The sequence below is a fragment of the Macrobrachium rosenbergii genome, chromosome 28, assembly GCF_040412425.1.
Source record: "Macrobrachium rosenbergii isolate ZJJX-2024 chromosome 28, ASM4041242v1, whole genome shotgun sequence".
NCBI lineage: Eukaryota > Metazoa > Arthropoda > Malacostraca > Decapoda > Palaemonidae > Macrobrachium > Macrobrachium rosenbergii.
In genome coordinates, this window is record NC_089768.1 from 20,111,238 (window position 1) to 20,129,626 (window position 18,389).

The following is an 18,389-nucleotide window of genomic DNA, read 5'->3' on the forward strand; positions in this document are numbered from 1 at the left end:
ACACTTAACTACACACAAACACATTATATTTCACAATGTATGTATTTATGTAGCCTAAACACATACACACACACACACACACACACACACACACACACACACACACACACATATATATATATATATATATATATATATATATATATATATATATATATATATATATATATATATATATATATATATATATATATATATATCTCAAAAAAATATATAAATAATTAAGAGAAATGCTTATTTATAATTATGAGTACGCTACTATGAGGTTTCTTGTGAAAAGGTTTTGCATATATATATATATATATATATATATATATATATATATATATATATATATATATATATATATGCAAAACCTTTTCACCAAGAAACCTCATAGTAGCCTACTCATAGTAATAGCATATCTCTTAATTCTTTGCCATTTTTTTTAATGTTTGTTATCACTTAAGATGACTATAATTTTAATGCTGAACACAAGTAAGGCGAGATTTCACCAGGGTGTGCAGTTGTTTTCTTGATAAAATGGTTACTCTTAAGCTTTCTTGAGTAGTTAATTATGTGTCTGTTTTTTACAATGTTGCTTCCTCTGTATTCATGGTCAGACAGTATTATACTCTTAATGCTGTAATTGGTAACGATGATTGATTACCAAATTCTCTTAAAAGATTACCTTTGATTAAAATGAAACTGGAACTGACCTCAAAGCGGTTTGGCTCCATATTATACTGATATCCAATTTTCCTTTTTTTAAATATATAAGATCCTATTCCTTTTTATTTTTTCCAAGTGTACGAAGTAATCTCGTCAGTTAAAATCAAATTCGAAATAAACATTACTAAGCAGTAAACCTACTCCAAGATCATATCAAGGAAGGTAAGTTCACAGGTATTTAATCAGCGATATATATATATATATATATATATATATATATATATATGTGTGTGTGTGTGTGTGTGTATGTATGTATGTATAACACGCTGATTGGAATATACATGTCACTAGTACACGTCTTGTAGCCTACACCCTGTAACATTGCACCAGGACCCTGCATTGCACATATCTCTGCAACTCCTCTTCCAGTATTGCAGACTCCTGCCTCACGTTCAGGACGGGTATAGAAGAATGCAATATCAGAATACAATCAAAAGTTATAGTAAAAAGGAAAAATCACAAAACTGTACATAATTAGTACACGTAAAAAATCATCTGAAAAGTCATAAGAAGCACATTCCTTCTTAAGTCTCATTAATTGAGAGAGAGAGAGAGATGACTCATAAGGTATTGCATACGCCGTCCCCTTCATATACACGTTCGATGTTGGTGTGCGGTAAGAGTAGAAAGAAAAACAGAACCGAACAGAAATATTGAACAAAAACATCGAAATGACAAGGCTAATAATACTAAATTTAAAACAAATAAATATGAGTCTTTCAAAATTATCATGAACTATTTCATCCCTCGTGCCCCAGCAAGAGAGTAATAGAAATTTGTTTAATGACAGCAGAACACGGGCAAAACTTGTATATACATCATGTGACCTAACAGCTTGACGCAGATATTTCCAACAAATCGTGTACTGAACGAGTTGATATGGCTGTTGCTACCTTTGCAACTCATCTCTTTTTAACCGAATATATGCGAAACGCTGTAGACTTCCTTTTGAAGGGAATGACTTAAAAGAGTGCATCAGAAAGTAAGGGAAAGTCATAGAAAGCAGACTTGACAAAAACAAATAATGATTAAAGAATTTAAGCTGCACAAATTTGGTGCATTACGCGCTTCGAAAATCTTTAAAAATCGCAGATATTTGTAATCGTGTCAGCAGCTATCTGCGCATCAAAACATTAGTTTTGGAGGTTTGAGGAGACAAAATTGCAGCTGTAGTAACTTAATCAGCCTGAACATGGAATTGCAATAAAATTAACTGAGGAGGATTCATGACATTTCAAACATACTTGGTCAAAAGGAAATGAACATAATTATTTCTTTCGTTGGTTATTATATGTAGAACATCATCGTATAGGGGTAAAATGCAAATGGTACACCGAGCTAACGAGTGAATCATTTTTACACACGGAGAATTCAAGACTTGGTATTGTTATTATGAAAGCTTGAGGAGCAATTTTTTTTGTACTTGACATTGAATATAAAAGTTTAAATTATGGCTGTATTTATACACCAGGGTTTTCTTACAATTAGTCATGTCTACAAAAATAAAAGTGTGGGCGCCAAACATGGAAAGAAATGCTACAAGAAATGACATAAAAAAAAAATTCTTGTAGTATTTCCTTCCATGTTGGTGGCCACGCTTTTATTTTTGTAGACATGATTAATTGTAAGAAAATCCCGGTGTGTCTCAAAAAATTATTTGTTACTTTTTAGTGCATTTTAATAAAAGCGTGTTTAAACAATTTTTTTTATCTTATGCTTTTTAGTCTTGACAGAAATTGCAACCGAGTTATGATTTTAGCTAAAGAAATTGAACGTGATATTCTGAAAAATCGGTAGAGTTATCAACTTAGTCTTCTGGATCAAATGTACGTTTTCAAAATAAGAGTCTCCTTATATTTTATAACTGTCTCTTAGTGTTTTATCGTCATTATCGTAGCTCCTGCAGAATAGGAGAGTCTTTAGTTCTTTTTCAAATTTGATTTCCTCTTGTACGATCTTCACTTCAGGCGGTATTTTGTTGTATAGTCTTGGTGCCCAATGTACAAATGCTCTCTCGCCTGACGTACAATTTGTTTAAGGTTCAAGCAGCCTATATGCTTCACTTGCATGTTTGATTACAATATTCATTTCTGGTCTAAAGAAGCTTAAGCAATTTCTCAGATATGCTAGTTCATTATATTTTAGTGCTTTAAAGACTGTAAGTAGTATTTCATAATCTATTCTAGCTTTTACTGGGAGACAATGTAGGTCAATTAATGCTGGGGTTATTCTATCATGGGAATTGGGAACGTAGTCCTTTTATTAACCTGACGGTTCTATTTTGTATTCCATGCAATTGTCTTAGTAGGTAGTTAGGGAGACCGTAGTATATAACGTTGCTGTAGTCAAGCCTCGAAAGTATTTGGTTGCAAATTGCTGTTTTCAAAGTATCTTCGTTTAGGTATTTTCTAATAAATGCAATGTTTCTAATATGATAGTTACAGGTTTTTGTAATAAGCAATATATGGTTCTTCATCGACAATTTATTACCAATAAATACTCCTAAGTTCCTCACTGCTGCTGCAATATTTATTGTTGACGAACCAATATTTACTCTTTTGAAGTGTTCATATTTTCGTAGTGCACTGTCAGATTCAAATAGTATACACTCAGATTTGTCTTCATTAAGTTTCAATTTCTTCGCCGAAATCCATTTTTTTTATATCTTTCATTATTGCATCAGTTTAACCAGTGGTGTCTTCTACCGTTTCGACAGGAAAACAGAACCGAGTATCATCAGCATAAAGTTTATACTTAACCTTGTGCTTATTTAGAATTCTAGATAATTCAATTGTGCAAATACCAAATAGCAGTGGACCCAGAACGCTGCCTTGGGGCACTCCTTTTGTTAGGCCTTTCTTTACTGATTTCACATTTGATATAATCACTGTAACCTTCCTGCTTTCTAAGTAGCTTTTGTACCATTTGTGTAAATCATCTACGATGCCTACTGCTGTCAGGTCTTCAAGCAGTAGATTGCGGTCAACTGTGTCAAATGCTGCACTTAGGTCAAACATAACCAGGATGCCACATTTTCCATTTGCTATAATTTCTACCATATCATTTATAATTGCACACAATTTAGTCTCTGTTGAGTGGATTTTTTCTGTATGCTGACTGATCATCAGGTATAATGTTGAGTTGTTTCAAGTGTTTCCATGTTTGTTTGTGCACTTCGGTTTCTATAAGTTTTGATAAGCACAATACGTTCGATATTGGTCTATAGAAGCTTAGATTTTCTTTATCACCTTTTCCTTTATAGGCCGGCTTTATACAAGCAAGCTTTTCACTATTTGGGAAAGATTCCTGTGCTAGACTCATGTTGACAGTATCAGAACATAGCTCCTGCAACTAATTAAAGTTTTTTGCCTCTTTTATATCACTTATGGGAAACAGGTCGTTTTCACAATAGGTGTTTTTTACTTTTCTCATCGTTTTGTCAAAGTAACTCATGTTCAGTTCTTTAAACTTACTGAATTTGCTGTTTTTCATTGCGATCTGAGATACTGGGAGAGGTCACTGCTGACCCACTGATCATGTAAGGTTGCATTGTCACCAAGAGTGAGTCACCATGCAAAATTTTAAGGCCATCGGATGAAGGGAACAGGGCGAAAATTGAGTTACAAGATTTGACCCAGACAAACAAACAGACAAAAAAGCAAGCTAAATAAAAGCGTATAAAAATACACTACTTTATCTGAAATATAATTTCAACGGCAACAGGAATGAATAGCCTTCCTCAGGGCCATTCTGAGGCAAACGTTGGAAATTTAACTTTGGACAAAGAAAATTTAAACGAGTTATTTTCTTGCAACAACAAATTATAAACTAATTTGAATATAGTATCTATTATTCAGCAATAATGTTTCTGATCTACTATTTGTCATACTGAAATATTTCCTAATATTGTTCCCCGAAGAGACTAGTTTTGTTCGATTTGCCCCATCGATAAACAGCTTAGTCTCCTCTGTGAGATTGCCATGGACCGGGCAAAAGAAAGTGTATGAAAAAGTTAAATCAACTTCTGAGTAAGAATGGGAAAATTAAAGGAAAGTAATGTGAATATAATCAGTTTAGAAAGGGAGAAAGAGAAATACTGTCAATGAAGAGCCAACCATGCATACTTTTAGAAAATTAAAAACAGGATATAAAAAAGAGAAATAGTATAATTACACAGTATGACAATGTTTATAACAGCTACATTAAACGCTTTGGGGCTAAATGCCAGAAAAAGATTTCAAGGTAAACAGATCAAATACTTACTATGCGAAGAAATAAGTGAAAATTTACAGCATTTCTTATTTTATTAACTTGCCAAAAAAATCAGAAACAGATTTAGTTTCATGCAGTAGCCGTACCATGATATGAAGACTAATCAGAAGCTGATATTTTACCATTCACAGATCTGTATAGAGAATTAATTAACGGCATAGGGAAAGAATTAATAAAAAACATATAGTTACATATAAATAATAAAAATTTACAAGCACATAGATAAAGAAAGTAGAGTTAGGGAGCCGTTTTAAAGAAGTAAGCCTTTCATTACCACTACCCGTTAACTCCATGTGTTGACATGACAATTATAAGTTAATGGCAGTCATATAATAATAGTAAGTTAATGGAAGTGATATCCTAATAGTAAGTGTTATTTGTTTCCTACAATGCTATTATGTCACCGTCCAATTAGATATTTATAACATCAGCACACCATGTGGGTAATAAAGTGAAAGACTGATAGGTCATTTAGCGAAAAAATATGCCTATAAAAAAATAGGCTATGTAACCAGCCCTTTAATTTTTTTCCATTGCTTAGCTACAGTCTGTTAGGCTGTTCTACAGCAAAGTTAGGCTAGGGTAATTGTGGTTTAATGTATTTTAAACATAACCATCATTGGTGGAGGGAATAATGCTGTCTGTGGTAGAATAATGTATAGAACAGCTCCGCATGGGGTATTACCTTGGAAATTGATTTTTCCTATAGGCTAGTATTTTGGTTGGGTATTTTATGGTGGTCGACTGTAATTAACCTGCAATTAACCATGGAACTGATATGTTATTGTATGCTGGCCATCCTGGAATGCTATCGCGCATGCACAGTGCTATAGGGGAACTTTTGGTAGAAAGTGGAGTTTCCTTCACTTGGGGTTCCAGGGGCTTTGCCCCTGACTAAGTAACACATCCTACTAGGTTAGGTTAGGTTGGAGTACGTTAGGTTAGTATAGTTCCTTTTATAATAGGTTTCTTTAGCCAATCCCTTCTTGAACATATGGCTCCGTAATGACTTGCACTTGCACGGAACCATTCCATGACAGCCCGGTCTTTCTCCCAGATTTCCCCCACCCAAAACCCCGGACTCCCAAAGAGTCCCCAACCATGTTGGGTAGATATGAGGCTAATAATAGTGGATTGACGATTGACAATAAACAGGACCATCTGCTTCATCAGCAACACTAAAAGTATAGGAAAACTCAATCTCCAAGGTAATATTTCATGTGGAGCTGTTTTGTTGTTTTACCCTGTCTGCATTAGACTATCTGATATTTTATAAGTCATTTTATAAGTTTTGCCCTAAAACCTAAAGTCTTTATGCATATGAAATAGGCTGTAGCCTACCTTCTCTGATGAAAAGATGCTAAATTAGCCTAACCCACGTATGTCCCCCAATTTCAAACAACTGTAGAAAAACAGATTTTGTAACAGAAAACATACCAAAAGAGAAATTGCCTAAGGTATACAGGCGGAAGAAAAATTGTAGGAACCACCATGGGTGAGTGATGAGGTAAGTAAAGCAGGCTTATCAAAGAAAGGAAAAACAAAAAGTATATCTATCAATAAGATTTGGTGCCCAATCCTACATAAAACTTCTCCAGTGAGGACCCTTCACCAACTGCAAGGAGAGCAAAACATTCCCTGAAGAACTAGAATGTCAGGAAGGTTGAATGATGGGGATTTAATAAGTTATGAGGTGGAGAAATATTACATTAATTCAGAATAGCTACAGGTTTGCATGTTACAAAATATTTTTTTTTTTACAGATTTTAAAGTTTACTTGTACCTGTATGCTGTTGATCTTTTTCTGAAGTGTTCATGATTATCTCCCTCAGGAACTATGGCATCATTAACGAATTCAGGTTCTGCTGCCTTGGAGCGTACCCTTGATGCTGAAGTTTTACAAGAGACTGATAACCATGAATTGTGTTATGAGTTGAGTCGCTGTGTTGGTTGGATCAAAGCAGGTGGTTTTAAAAAGGTAAATTAAAGTTCTGATGTTAAATCTCTATGTTCATGTGAAAAAGACAAACATTTTCTGTACTTATGCATATTTCTTTGCTGTTCCTAGTATAGCTTGATCAGTTTCACTTTAAATTGCCTCATTCACTGCTTGAAAGTAACAAGTGAACTCATTCTTTTGATATGGCATTTCCTCTGACCTATAGGCACCACCTTTCTTTTGTTGGTCTTTTGTAAAAACTCTGCTGCCTGTTATTGAATTTTTCTTATATTCTTACCCTCTTAAGTATTTTAACAGATTTGGTTGTTAGTATTCCATGTTACTTTATGTTGTTAATTATTGCATGACTTGATCAAATCTGTGAATTGTTTGGTTTTCCACATTAGATATAAATTATGGCACTCTGAAATGTCCATGCAAATCAGAAACCTCTTATTTTTACTTCTGCTGCACTGCCCATTAGATTAGATGGAAAAAATCCTGATTCTTCCTCCAAAAGTAGTCCCTTAATATGGGGGCCACTCTTACTCTTTTGTATAGTGTAGGTATTGGTTTGTGTGTAATATATACTCAATTTTACACATTTTCTGCTTGCATGAAGTCAGTATTAAGTTGTTATTTTAAGTTTAGTGTTAAGATATGCAGATATTTTGTAGCAAGCATAAGCTTTGTTGTAATATGACAAGAGAGAGGAAGTATGGTATTTATGTATATAAGTCAGGGCATGCCATGTTTAATATATAAATTTTATTTTGCTCATTAGACACGTTACTGTATGCACTTTGCCAGTTATAGTTAATATTCATTGAGTGTGTTAACAAAATTTTTATTATTTTTAGGTATGCTTGCAGTTTCCAGATGAACTGTTAGCTGATGCTTCAACAGTTGCTAGGACTTTGACGTTATGTTTGAGTCAGAATGTCTATATTCTTGGTGACACAACTTATGGAAGGTCAGTAGGTTTTTCTTGACATGTAAAATTCATATCTGTTTGCTTCAAATAAAAAAATCTCTCTTTGACTCTATGACTAGAGCCAAATAGTCAATACTGTTATTCAGATGGAATTGCATTGTGACAGTAGATGTGACCTTCAGTAGATTGAGACCCTGTCTCAGTTGTGAAAGGCTTGCATTTCTTGTCCCAGTTTGTTGTAAGTGGATATTTTTGGAATTTTCTTGTCTGCTTTGTTTTCTAAGTGCCTCCATTTCACTACTGTTATTATTATTATTATTATTATTATTATTATTATTATTATTATTATTATTATTATTATTATTATTATTATTATTATTAAGTTTAACAAGATCACAGAGTCTCATCTCTTAGACTTTCACAGAACACCCAAAGGATTTGTTCAAGAACCCATTGTATTGTTTCTAGTGTGCCATATTTAGAATATGTAAAGATATTTGGTTTTCAGTGTTGTCTTTACACTTTTTAATTGTCATTAGAATAGTGGTTTTATAAACAGTCCTGTCTTCTTATCCAGTGTTTGTCCATAATTAAATTAATAGCGCGACAAATATCTCATCACTGAAATAAGATTAACTGAACTACTGTTTAAAAGTGACTATGGCAGTGTGGCAGTGTTGAGGGTGATATAAGGGTGGGATGTACCTTTACTTTACATTGGAATTCAGTTAGAAATAATTTAGTGGAATTTTTTAGGGGAAGGAACATAGTGCATGGTAAGGGGTTAAATTATTTGCCATAGTAAATTGGCTCCAGTTACTCAGGTTTATTGACTTTTAAGGTAAGGACATAATCCCTCAAGTTATCAGACCTCACTATGGGGTCTTTTTACTTATCAGAAAGCCTCCCCAGAATGTTCAGATCTCTTTTATAGCTGTAGTTATAAACTGTTTGGAAACTTCCTGTATCTTGAAATGATTACCTTCGGTGAAGCTGGAACTGGCCGTTAAACTTTTAACAAGGTGGTAAGGCAGGGGCGTCATTTCAGATTTTTGTTGGGCGGGGCAAAGACGGTTTGGCCAGCAAAGCGAGCCTAATCAGCTGAGTTTTTTTTTATTTTGAGCTATTTTATGTGTTTTTGAAGCCACATGAGCAAGGTATTTCAGCAAAAATTATATACTCCCACTACTGTGTGTTTTATCTCATCATCACTGGTAGCTAGTAGACAGACAAAGATCAAGAAACATAATATTTCTGAGAAATTTTATATATTTAGGACTGCATATTTAAAAAGAAAACATGCTGTTACTTCTTGGGCTTGGGGTTGAGGGGGCCAAGTTGAGGCTTTGGAGGGGGGCAACTTGGGTCTTGGGGGGGGCAAGTTGAGTCTTGAGGGGGCAGTTGACCCCCCCATGATGCCTATGTGGTAAGGTAGTTAACTACTCAGCGACCGGGTGGGAGTCTCACCTGCCCAGTCGGCAGAGCGCCACTTTTCTTTCGGCTGTCATTGTGAGTAGATGTGCTTCGCTGCCCTCTACCCTGCTTGCCGTTGCTTTTGCTCTGTTTTTCTGGGTACATTGCCTTTTCCCGGTCGGATTGTTTCCTTTGGTTGCTTGCCTTTTTTCTTTGTGTGCATGCTTATATGAAGTTGTCTAAGCCAGTGGAGTGTAAGCCGGTTACCATGTGCAAATGCCCTGCTACCGCAGATAAGGCTTGTAGTCATTACCACTCCGCTATTGCTGTATATCCTCATTTCCTCTGCATGTTGTACAGGGGATTTGAGTGCAACCCTGATTCTGTTTGTGAGGAGTGCTGTGACTGGACTCCAGAGCAATGGAAGAAGTTTCGTTGAGGAGGAAGTACCAGAAGCTCCCCAAGTCGTCATCTGAGGGTAGTACACCCCCGATGACATTCTTGGCGAGTAATCCTTTGGATGCTTTCACCCCTCCAGTGAAACTTTCATGCCTTGCTACCTCTCCTTCGGGAGGGGGTTTCCCCTTCGTCGCCTTCTCTCGCCTTGTCGGAGGAGATTGTCTTCAGGGAACTGGAGACCAGGACGACCTCCTTGCATTCCTCGGAGCAAATTGAGGTGGCCCCCCCGACCCAACTTTTGTTCCAGGCGTGGAAGTGGAAGGGCTCCGGGAGACCTGGCAGTCTCCTGGTCTCCAAGGAGTTCCTTCGATGAAGGGCATCCTCAGTCACCTCCGAGCGACACATGTCCCTCCTCCCTCTCCTGTGACTCATTCTCCAATGACAGTCACCACATCGACTGTCACAGTGACAACCAACTACTTGATGCCTCTTCCACTGTCAGTGCACCCCATGTTGACGACCCCGGCAGTAGTGCACAAGACGCTTGTCCCCTCTGTGGTGCCCGTTCCTGCTCCCTGGGTGTCTGTTCTTGAGTCTTCCTCCAACCTTGGGGAGCAGATCCTCCACACCCTCTTGAAGTAGGCAAAGAAGAAGAAGAAGTCCAAGAAAAGATCAAGGAGAGTGTCATCTTCATCATCATCTTCGCCTGCTTCTGCCTCCTCCCCTCCCTCTTGCAAAGCCCGCAAGCGGAGGTGAAGGAGGTCACTTCTCCCCCCCGGAATAAGTGATGGCTGCTCAACAAGTTGAATAGCTTACCCAGCTCCTCTAAGAGGACAGGTAGCATCTCGCCTAAGTGTACGGTTGTGAACGAGAGTGTGTTTTGAGTGACTGTTCCTTTCCCCTCCCTCATTCCTTCAACATTACCCTCCCCTGCGGGCAGAGGGTAGGTTATTGAGCTTTCACAAGCTGGAACGGGTGTCAATGCAGGTGAGTTATATAACTGAGTATCCTTTCTATAATCTCTCAGGTATATAGAAACAAATCCTTCCCTCTCTCTAGCAAGGGGGAAGAGGGACAGACAATGTGAACTCATTGCTTATACATGGCCGCATAATTGTCTATGACATGATTCGACCTAACCTTTCTTCTTGAATGATGTTGCCTTTCAACCCATCTCTTCAAGGAAGTGCCCAGAAGTCTGACAGTTGAGCATGCAGTTCCTATTCGTTCATTTTGTCAGAGGCACTGCCCTCTTCCTCGATCTCTCAACCAGGAAGAAGACCTAAGCGCGGCGAACTGCCAGTCAGTTCAGAGACTTATCCAGCTTCCTCCCTCCAATAAGTAAGTCTTCCTATATAAAGACTGAAAGGTTTGTATATCGTGTAGGAACAAATAACAAATTGTAAAAGCAATTTGCATTTTTCCTAACCATACAAACCTGAGGTCTTTATAGTTTAATGCCCTCCTCATACCACCTCTCAAGCTGACACAATTTACCTGGGCCGAAAGTAAGTTGATGCTCTACCGACCAGGCATGCGGGACTCCCACCTAGTCGTTAGGTAGTTAACTACCTTAACACCTTGTTAAAAGTTTAACAGCCGGTTTCAGCTTCACTGAAGGTAATTCCTATATCTTCACTGAAGGTAATTCCTATATAAAGACCTCAGGTTTGTATAGTTAGGGAAAATACGAATTACTTTTAAAATTTGTCATATTCTGCTGTTTCAGGTGCTAAGCACAAGTAAGAAAAGATATTTATATTTATGGAACCTAAATATTTGTGTTTTTATCTTTCCTAGCATGAAAGCTAGCCAAGAAGTTTCAAAATATTTTTGTGACTCATCTTTACAGAAGTTGCGCATTATTGCAATATAATCTAAATTGTGGTTTTCCTTCAATTTTTTTAGTTGTTGCGTTGATGAGGTTGCTGCTGAACATGTTGGTGCAGATGCCATCATTCATTTTGGTCGTACTTGCCTTAGTCCATCGAGGAGGTTACCTGTGCTTTATATATTTACCAGGATACCCATTGATGTCCATAAAGTGGTATCAGAACTTTGTACAACAGTTGAAGATTCCTTAAGCAAACTTATTTTTGTTTATGACACAAGATGTCATTATATCGCAGGTAAGTGTGTTCCTGGATAATGTACTGTATTGTTCTTATATTAGCATCACTGAATCACTGAGCTGCACAGTGTACAGAATTTGTACACTGTGCAGCTCAGTGATTTGTACTACAGATCATAATACTTTTCAGAGCTACTATCTACTGCCAACACTGAAATAGACTTCTAAAGGGTGAAACTACTGCTAGGGTATTATTTTCAGAATTTTCAGCTAATATTGGGCATATCCGTAGTTCTAGGGGTGACAGACAATTCAGTACTTACACGTTTGTAAAGGTACTACATGTATGTTTAAATTTTTTTTTGAGTTTTTTAAACTAAAGTATTTGAGCAGATTAATTTTCTATTTAGGATAATAGATATATAACTCAGAAGAGCTTAAGGCCCCTACACACGATCAATTTTTTTGTCAAAAAATTGATATCAATTAATTGACGAAAAAATTGATCGTGTGTAGGGGCCTTTAGGCCAATTTGGTATTTCTTGATCAAATATGTAAATATCCAAAACTGCTTGAGAAAGTGTTGGTTTGGGCTTTATGCATTATGCATTAAGTCTTAGTACAGTATATTGTGTTTTAATTACTTTTGGGTGAAAAATTACCTGATGTATCTTTTTTGCAGGAGAAGTGTTTCAAGAACTTAAAGAAAAATTTCCACACATTGTATCATCAGTTCTTCTAGAGGAAGGTTTCAGTAAGATTGCTGGCGATGAATTGGAAAGCATTTCTGAAAATAATGAAAATAAGAAAAATGATATTGAAGAGAACTGTGATATATCAAAAAACAAAGATAATTTCTTTATTTTTAATGGAAGAAAGGTTGTTTTACCTCATAGTGATGATATTAGAGACTATAGTTTTATTTTCCTAGGACCAGAAGGGCCAACTCTTACAAGTATGATGTTAAGATTCTCAGAAAATACATTTCACTGTGTGATACCAGAAAGTGTTACAATTAAGACTTTGTCTGGTGTTCGTTCTCTTATGAGTCGTAGTGCTAAATTAGAAATGGCCAAAGATGCCGAAATAATTGGAGTGCTTGTTGGTACCCTTGGAGTTGCAAATTACTGTGATGTTATTAACAGATTAAAAAGGCTTATAAAAAAAGCGGGAAAAAGAAGTTACACATTTGTTGTTGGCAAACCAAATGAACCCAAACTTTGTAATATACCAGAGGTAGATTTATTTGTTTATGTGTCTTGCCCAGAAACCGCTATTATAGAACGTCATATTGACCCAGTGCTCTACAAGAAACTAATAACTCCATGGGAATTAGAAGTTGCCCTACTAGATGAACAAGAGTGGAGTCTTCAGTTTGAATCTGACTTCCGGCAGCTGTTGCCAGGTGGTACAAGACATGTTGAGATGAGTGATGCCCCAGTAGAGGAACAAGTGAATGTGTCTCTTCTAACTAATAAAACACAAAGGCTGGGCATAAGGTAGGAGATCAAGATTTTGTTGTTTAATTAGACTAGACATGGCTGTAGGTCCTTAAATAATAATGTTTTACTGGTTTGGCATAATTGCAATTACTGAAGTTAAGTTAAATGCTATTAACTTTAGCTCTTTTCCACTTGAACTTCAAAAACTATCTTAATTTACACTAGTGATGTAGTAAAATTTTGCAAAATGGGTCTTACATTATTTAGAGTTAATTATATTCCAGTATTTGTGTAAGGTCTCTTTATTCTATTAAGGATTTTTCAGTCCTGAATATTATTCACTGTTATAGGGATATAATTTAGTTAATAAATTTGGGTGCTTTTATCAAAAAAGATGTCTTACCAAATTTGGGTGATTTATCAAAAAAGAAGTCTTACGACTTCTTTTAAGAATTTTCCGTTTGATTGAATATCCTGTACAATATAATTAATCTTGAATCATATGGGATGCAGGGATAGCTTAATATACTGGTACTTAGCCCCATGAACCTTACAAATTTCTTAGATAAAAGTCAGATTTTACCTATCCCCTTGAACTTTACTTATTGCTTAGACCTTAGAAGAAAAGCTGAATATACTTATCCTCTTGCATCTTTACAATGACTAAGCTGGAACTAAGGCAGCATTTTAAGGATTAATACTGTATACTGTGTCATCCAAATTCTAGGAGAGATGCTCATATACAGTATACAGTACAGTATTTTAAAATTTCCCTATTTCTTAGATTGATTACTATAGAACTAAACCTTAATGCAAAGATGACATTGCTGAGGAGAATTGAAGTGTATTCATTTCAGACAAATCAATGACTTATACATTCCTTTTTATTAAAAGAGATTGGAATCACCAGATGGTAATCTTACCCTCTTGTTAAGATTAGCAGGTATGCATCCTTCAAAGTGTCAGTGACTAAAATGAAATGAGCATTTATATTGAATACTAATGTTAAAAGAAGACAAAGCATGTAAGCTGCACCCTTTAAACAATGTTTGGGTGTCTTAGGTTGAGTTCCCCACCATTCTACAAGTCTAGGAAGAAGCAGTGACATCCCCTTGAGGATTGTTTATATAAGGCAACAAAAATGACAAGCCAATTGAGATATGGCAGCCCAGGTTCCAATCTTTAGAATAGGAAGCCAGGTCAGCAGATTTGTTTAGCTGTAGTCCTAAAATCTGATTACAGATAGTTAAGATCCCTCCCCATGAGTTCCATGTCAAAACTATTTCTCAGTCCATTTTTATTGTTTTGGTACTGTTGATCTTGCAGACAGCACTATGTTCATTTAACACATCTTTAGAGCCTGTTTCTGCTGCTGCCCCTGACACTCTCAGTTGCTTCATTCTTCAAATTCTCATGAGAGCAATTTGTATCTATATTATATGAGGATTTATGTCTTGAGATGTCTATACACTCAGTTTCAGTTCTTTGTGTGTACCTTTCCACAATATGAGGTTCCTGAATGTCATCAGGACAATAGATAATAACTACTGTCAATCCCTTCAAGGAATCCTCTCCTTGTGCAGCTGGCTTCAGGGTTATGATAAAGTGATTAAGACAAGCAATAAGATAACAGCTTTCACAGGGTCCATGAAATCTCTTTCCTCCACATGGAGTACAGTAGACACTTTCAGATCCTTGGATAACGTCTTCCTAGAAACGAAATTATTTGGAATGAATCTTACATACTGTTAAAATAAGCTTTATCTTTGCACCTTTTGGTGCAAAAATAAAGCTAACTTTAACAATAGATAAGTATCCAAATAATTAATTTTTTATGAAAATTATCATGTTAGTCAGTCAGCAACAACAATTGCTGGACCAGCTCTTAATTAGAGAAATATCCTCCTAAGACCTGTGTCACTTGCATACCCTCCAGCTCTGCTTCACCAATATATATTCTTTCCCCTCTGATAGTCTGAGGCCTGATTCCATTTTCTGGTCAAGAGGTACCCATCTTGTTGTCTGCAGTATAACCTTAGGGTTTAAATGAACCAAAGTTACCAGGTATACCTGCAGCACCATACCATCTGCTAGTCTAATTTCAAACAAACTTAGTAGTTTGAAAGTGCAAGAATCAATTTTAGTACCTCTAAGGGACTCTTAGATTTATTAGAGTGATCTCTTAGTGATTTGTTTAAACACAAAAAATTATTTGAAATTATTTCTGGTGATACTTTCAAACAAGCAGTTTTATTTTGGGTGTCCTCCTCAGTACTTTTTATCGGTATACATCTCTGAGCTACCGACAGAATCAGAAGGTGAGAGAGCTCAGAAGTCTCTCCCACATTTGAACTACAATATTGCTCTACCTGTTTCAACATGCTGTTCTGATTGTGATTTGTCTACTGAACCAGGTGATAAGGCTTCAGTATAAAGCAGTAAATTTGTATGTTTGAAATGTATGTTCATTATATTTCTTGTACTGTACTTGTATACATTTTTAATTGCTGTATACAGTAATAGTCAGATCTTGTGCCATAGATGCTTATATTTAAATATTATTGCATTGCAATGAATGATGAACAGGAGACAAAAAACTACTCAGCTAGTGTAACTCACAGTTGTACAAGCCTCAGTTATGAGCACCCACTAAATTCTGTTGCCTGGTGTAAAACATCACATATATACAATATAAAATTTCAGATAACAGCATTGTCTCAACCACAGTGAAGAGGCCATTCTTTGATGAAACAGATTATTTTTGATATATGATTTGTGTCAGAATGTGGATAAAATTTACTGAACATTTTTTAAGTACAGGTTGTACAGTCCAGTTTATTAAGGGAATTATTACATGCTGACCCTAGAAACTAGGCATTGTTCTCAATTCCAGTGAAACAACTCAATCAAGCACACATTCTAAATAAGTATATTTATTGTAGGGAACATTAGAATTGCTGAGAAAATTTTAGATGTGTGATCTATGCCTTTTTGTAAATTTCAGTGAAACAGTGGAAGGAGTAGTAGACAGCATCACAGGTGCTGTTGTTCTGCAGAATGGCATGGTTGTTGCAGAACTGCATGCAGGAGGAGGAGGAGAGTTACTGAAAAGCCGCACCTGGCAAGGACTTGATCCTTCACTTCCTGCACCAGCACCACTTAGTCATGTTGTCGAGGGAAGGCATGGCATTGCATCTGGGTATAAAGATGAAAAAGATGATGGTAATATATGATTGATTAGTAACTCTTGGCCTTTTTTTTATTCCTGTCACTTTATTTTGTATCTTTTTCCATGGTCTGTTACAAAATCTACAACAGTTTATAGTCTTTGTTACAAATTATGGTTACTTCTACATCAGTCTATATTTACAGGTTGGCATTCTGATGAAGCTGCATTATAATGTCATCATTGTAATTTTAAGGGAATATTATAAAGTATCTGCCATGTTCCTTCAGTCTCTTCTGAAAGGAAAATGTTATATACTGTACCATATTATATAATTACCTTCAAGTTGAATAGCTTTACTTTAAAGTTATATCCTACAGCATTTTAAGCATTGTAAAGGTAAGTAATGGATTGTCTGTCTAGACCTAGCTTTTACACTCATAAAAGGTTTTTTTTTTTTTAGAAAGAATTAAGAATAATGCCACTCTGGATTACTGTCTCCCTTCAGAGGCAGTATTAAAGATCTGCAAATTACACATTTTATAAACCAAATCTTTATCTTTGAGTCATTTCCTGTTTCTAGCATGTTCAAAAGATATTGCTTTAAGTTATACAGCAAGGCACATAAACTGGTTTAAATCAAAGTTAAGACAAATTCAGAAAGTTGATGAACCTAGGTATGCCAACAAAGCACTGATGAATTAAAATGCCAAAGTCCAGGTAGTTTCTTCCTAAGAGCAAGTTAATTCTCTTGGTCTCTATTGTTAATTAATTTCTGTCAATTACATACGTAATTCTAAATGATCAGTTCTAATTATTGCTCATTATTATAACTTGTATCATAGATTTTGTTTATTTTGAACATCACCTGGAGCACTGGCAACCATAGGTAGAGGATGTGTACAAGAATAATTGTAGCTTGGTACTGCTGTACATGTATAGTGAAAATTGAATCATGTTTTTGTTTGTAACGTTATCCTCACTAAAGGTATTTTTCCATTTCATCCTCATTATCATTCTCTTGTTTTGTTATTACTGCGTGGGTGTTGGATGTCTAATGAACTTTCTCTAATATTTTCTTTCTTCACCTTGTGCCTTAGTCCTGTCTGGTCTTTCAGAATCTTTATCTTTGTTCATGGTCTCAGTTTTCTGGGCCTCATATATACCACCTTTTTAACCGATTGCTCCTTTCCACATCTAATCACATATTCAAACCATCCAATTTTTTTTGGATTAGTCTGTTGTCAAATACAGTATCTAAATTTGCCATATCTGTTATTCCCTCTATTTTAATATAATCATTTGCAGAGTTCTCTAGATGTAAATCTCAGCATTTTTACCCATCTGTAAAAGCTCTGTTATCTATGTAATCACTTGTTTCAATGTATAGAGGAGAGTAAGTCTTATACATATAATAAGGTTGCTGTTGTAACTTATGAAATATTTTATTAGTAACCCATCACAGATAAGGGCTAACTGTAAGGAAACCCTCCTTTGATCTTTGAAAAATCTGAATCTTGCAAAGTTCTCACTGTGAATATCATGAGTGTGTATTAGATTAATATAAAGGTACAGAATATATTTGTTTTTCATTAAAGAATGATTGAAAAGTGAATTTTTAAAATAAAATTTATGTTTTTGTAGAAACCTGTAGCTTTGCCCTTTCATTTGTCAACATAAAGTTCCAGGTAAGACACTTCCAAGGCAAGGAGTTACATATGCCTTTCATTTAAGAGTCCTTGGTTCAATCTCAATTTTTAAGTTAGAGGTAATTTGAATGAAATATCAGTTGAGTCACTGATGGTTTGAGAAGTTACTTAAAACTCACTGGTAGCGGGTGTGTAGCCTGCCTAGGACAAACTTAAAGTACCTGTACTATGCAAGTACAGTACTTAGTGTGTAACCTCAATTGTGACCCATATAGTTCAGTTGGTAGCACCCTCACCTTTCATTTGGGAATCGGGTTCAGTCCCATTGAGAATTAGAAATTTATTTCTATTACTGTACACAATATTCCGTGTTGATTTCCATTCCTAGTGTTG

General features: G+C 35.8%; 1 protein-coding gene across 6 annotated transcripts in view; it reads left to right on the forward strand.

Moving 5' to 3' along the window:
* The window catches only part of Dph2 (Diphthamide biosynthesis 2), a 47,730-nt gene extending 31,304 nt beyond the window's left edge, over window positions 1–16,426 (forward strand). For 4 of the 6 annotated variants that reach the window (XM_067130258.1, XM_067130257.1, XM_067130262.1 and 1 more), the window contains 5 exons: window positions 6,816–6,961; window positions 7,783–7,895; window positions 11,577–11,797; window positions 12,422–13,238; window positions 16,186–16,426. In XM_067130258.1, the coding sequence (XP_066986359.1) occupies window positions 6,821–6,961; window positions 7,783–7,895; window positions 11,577–11,797; window positions 12,422–13,238; window positions 16,186–16,414 (1,521 nt within the window). In that variant the 5' untranslated portion in view covers window positions 6,816–6,820 and the 3' untranslated portion in view covers window positions 16,415–16,426. Of the gene's footprint in view, window positions 1–5,201; window positions 5,350–6,815; window positions 6,962–7,782; window positions 7,896–11,576; window positions 11,798–12,421; window positions 13,239–16,185 lie in introns of those variants that run through there. The other 2 variants (XM_067130259.1, XM_067130261.1) reach the window with 2 other exon arrangements.
* Window positions 16,427–18,389: the final 1,963 nt, after the last annotated feature.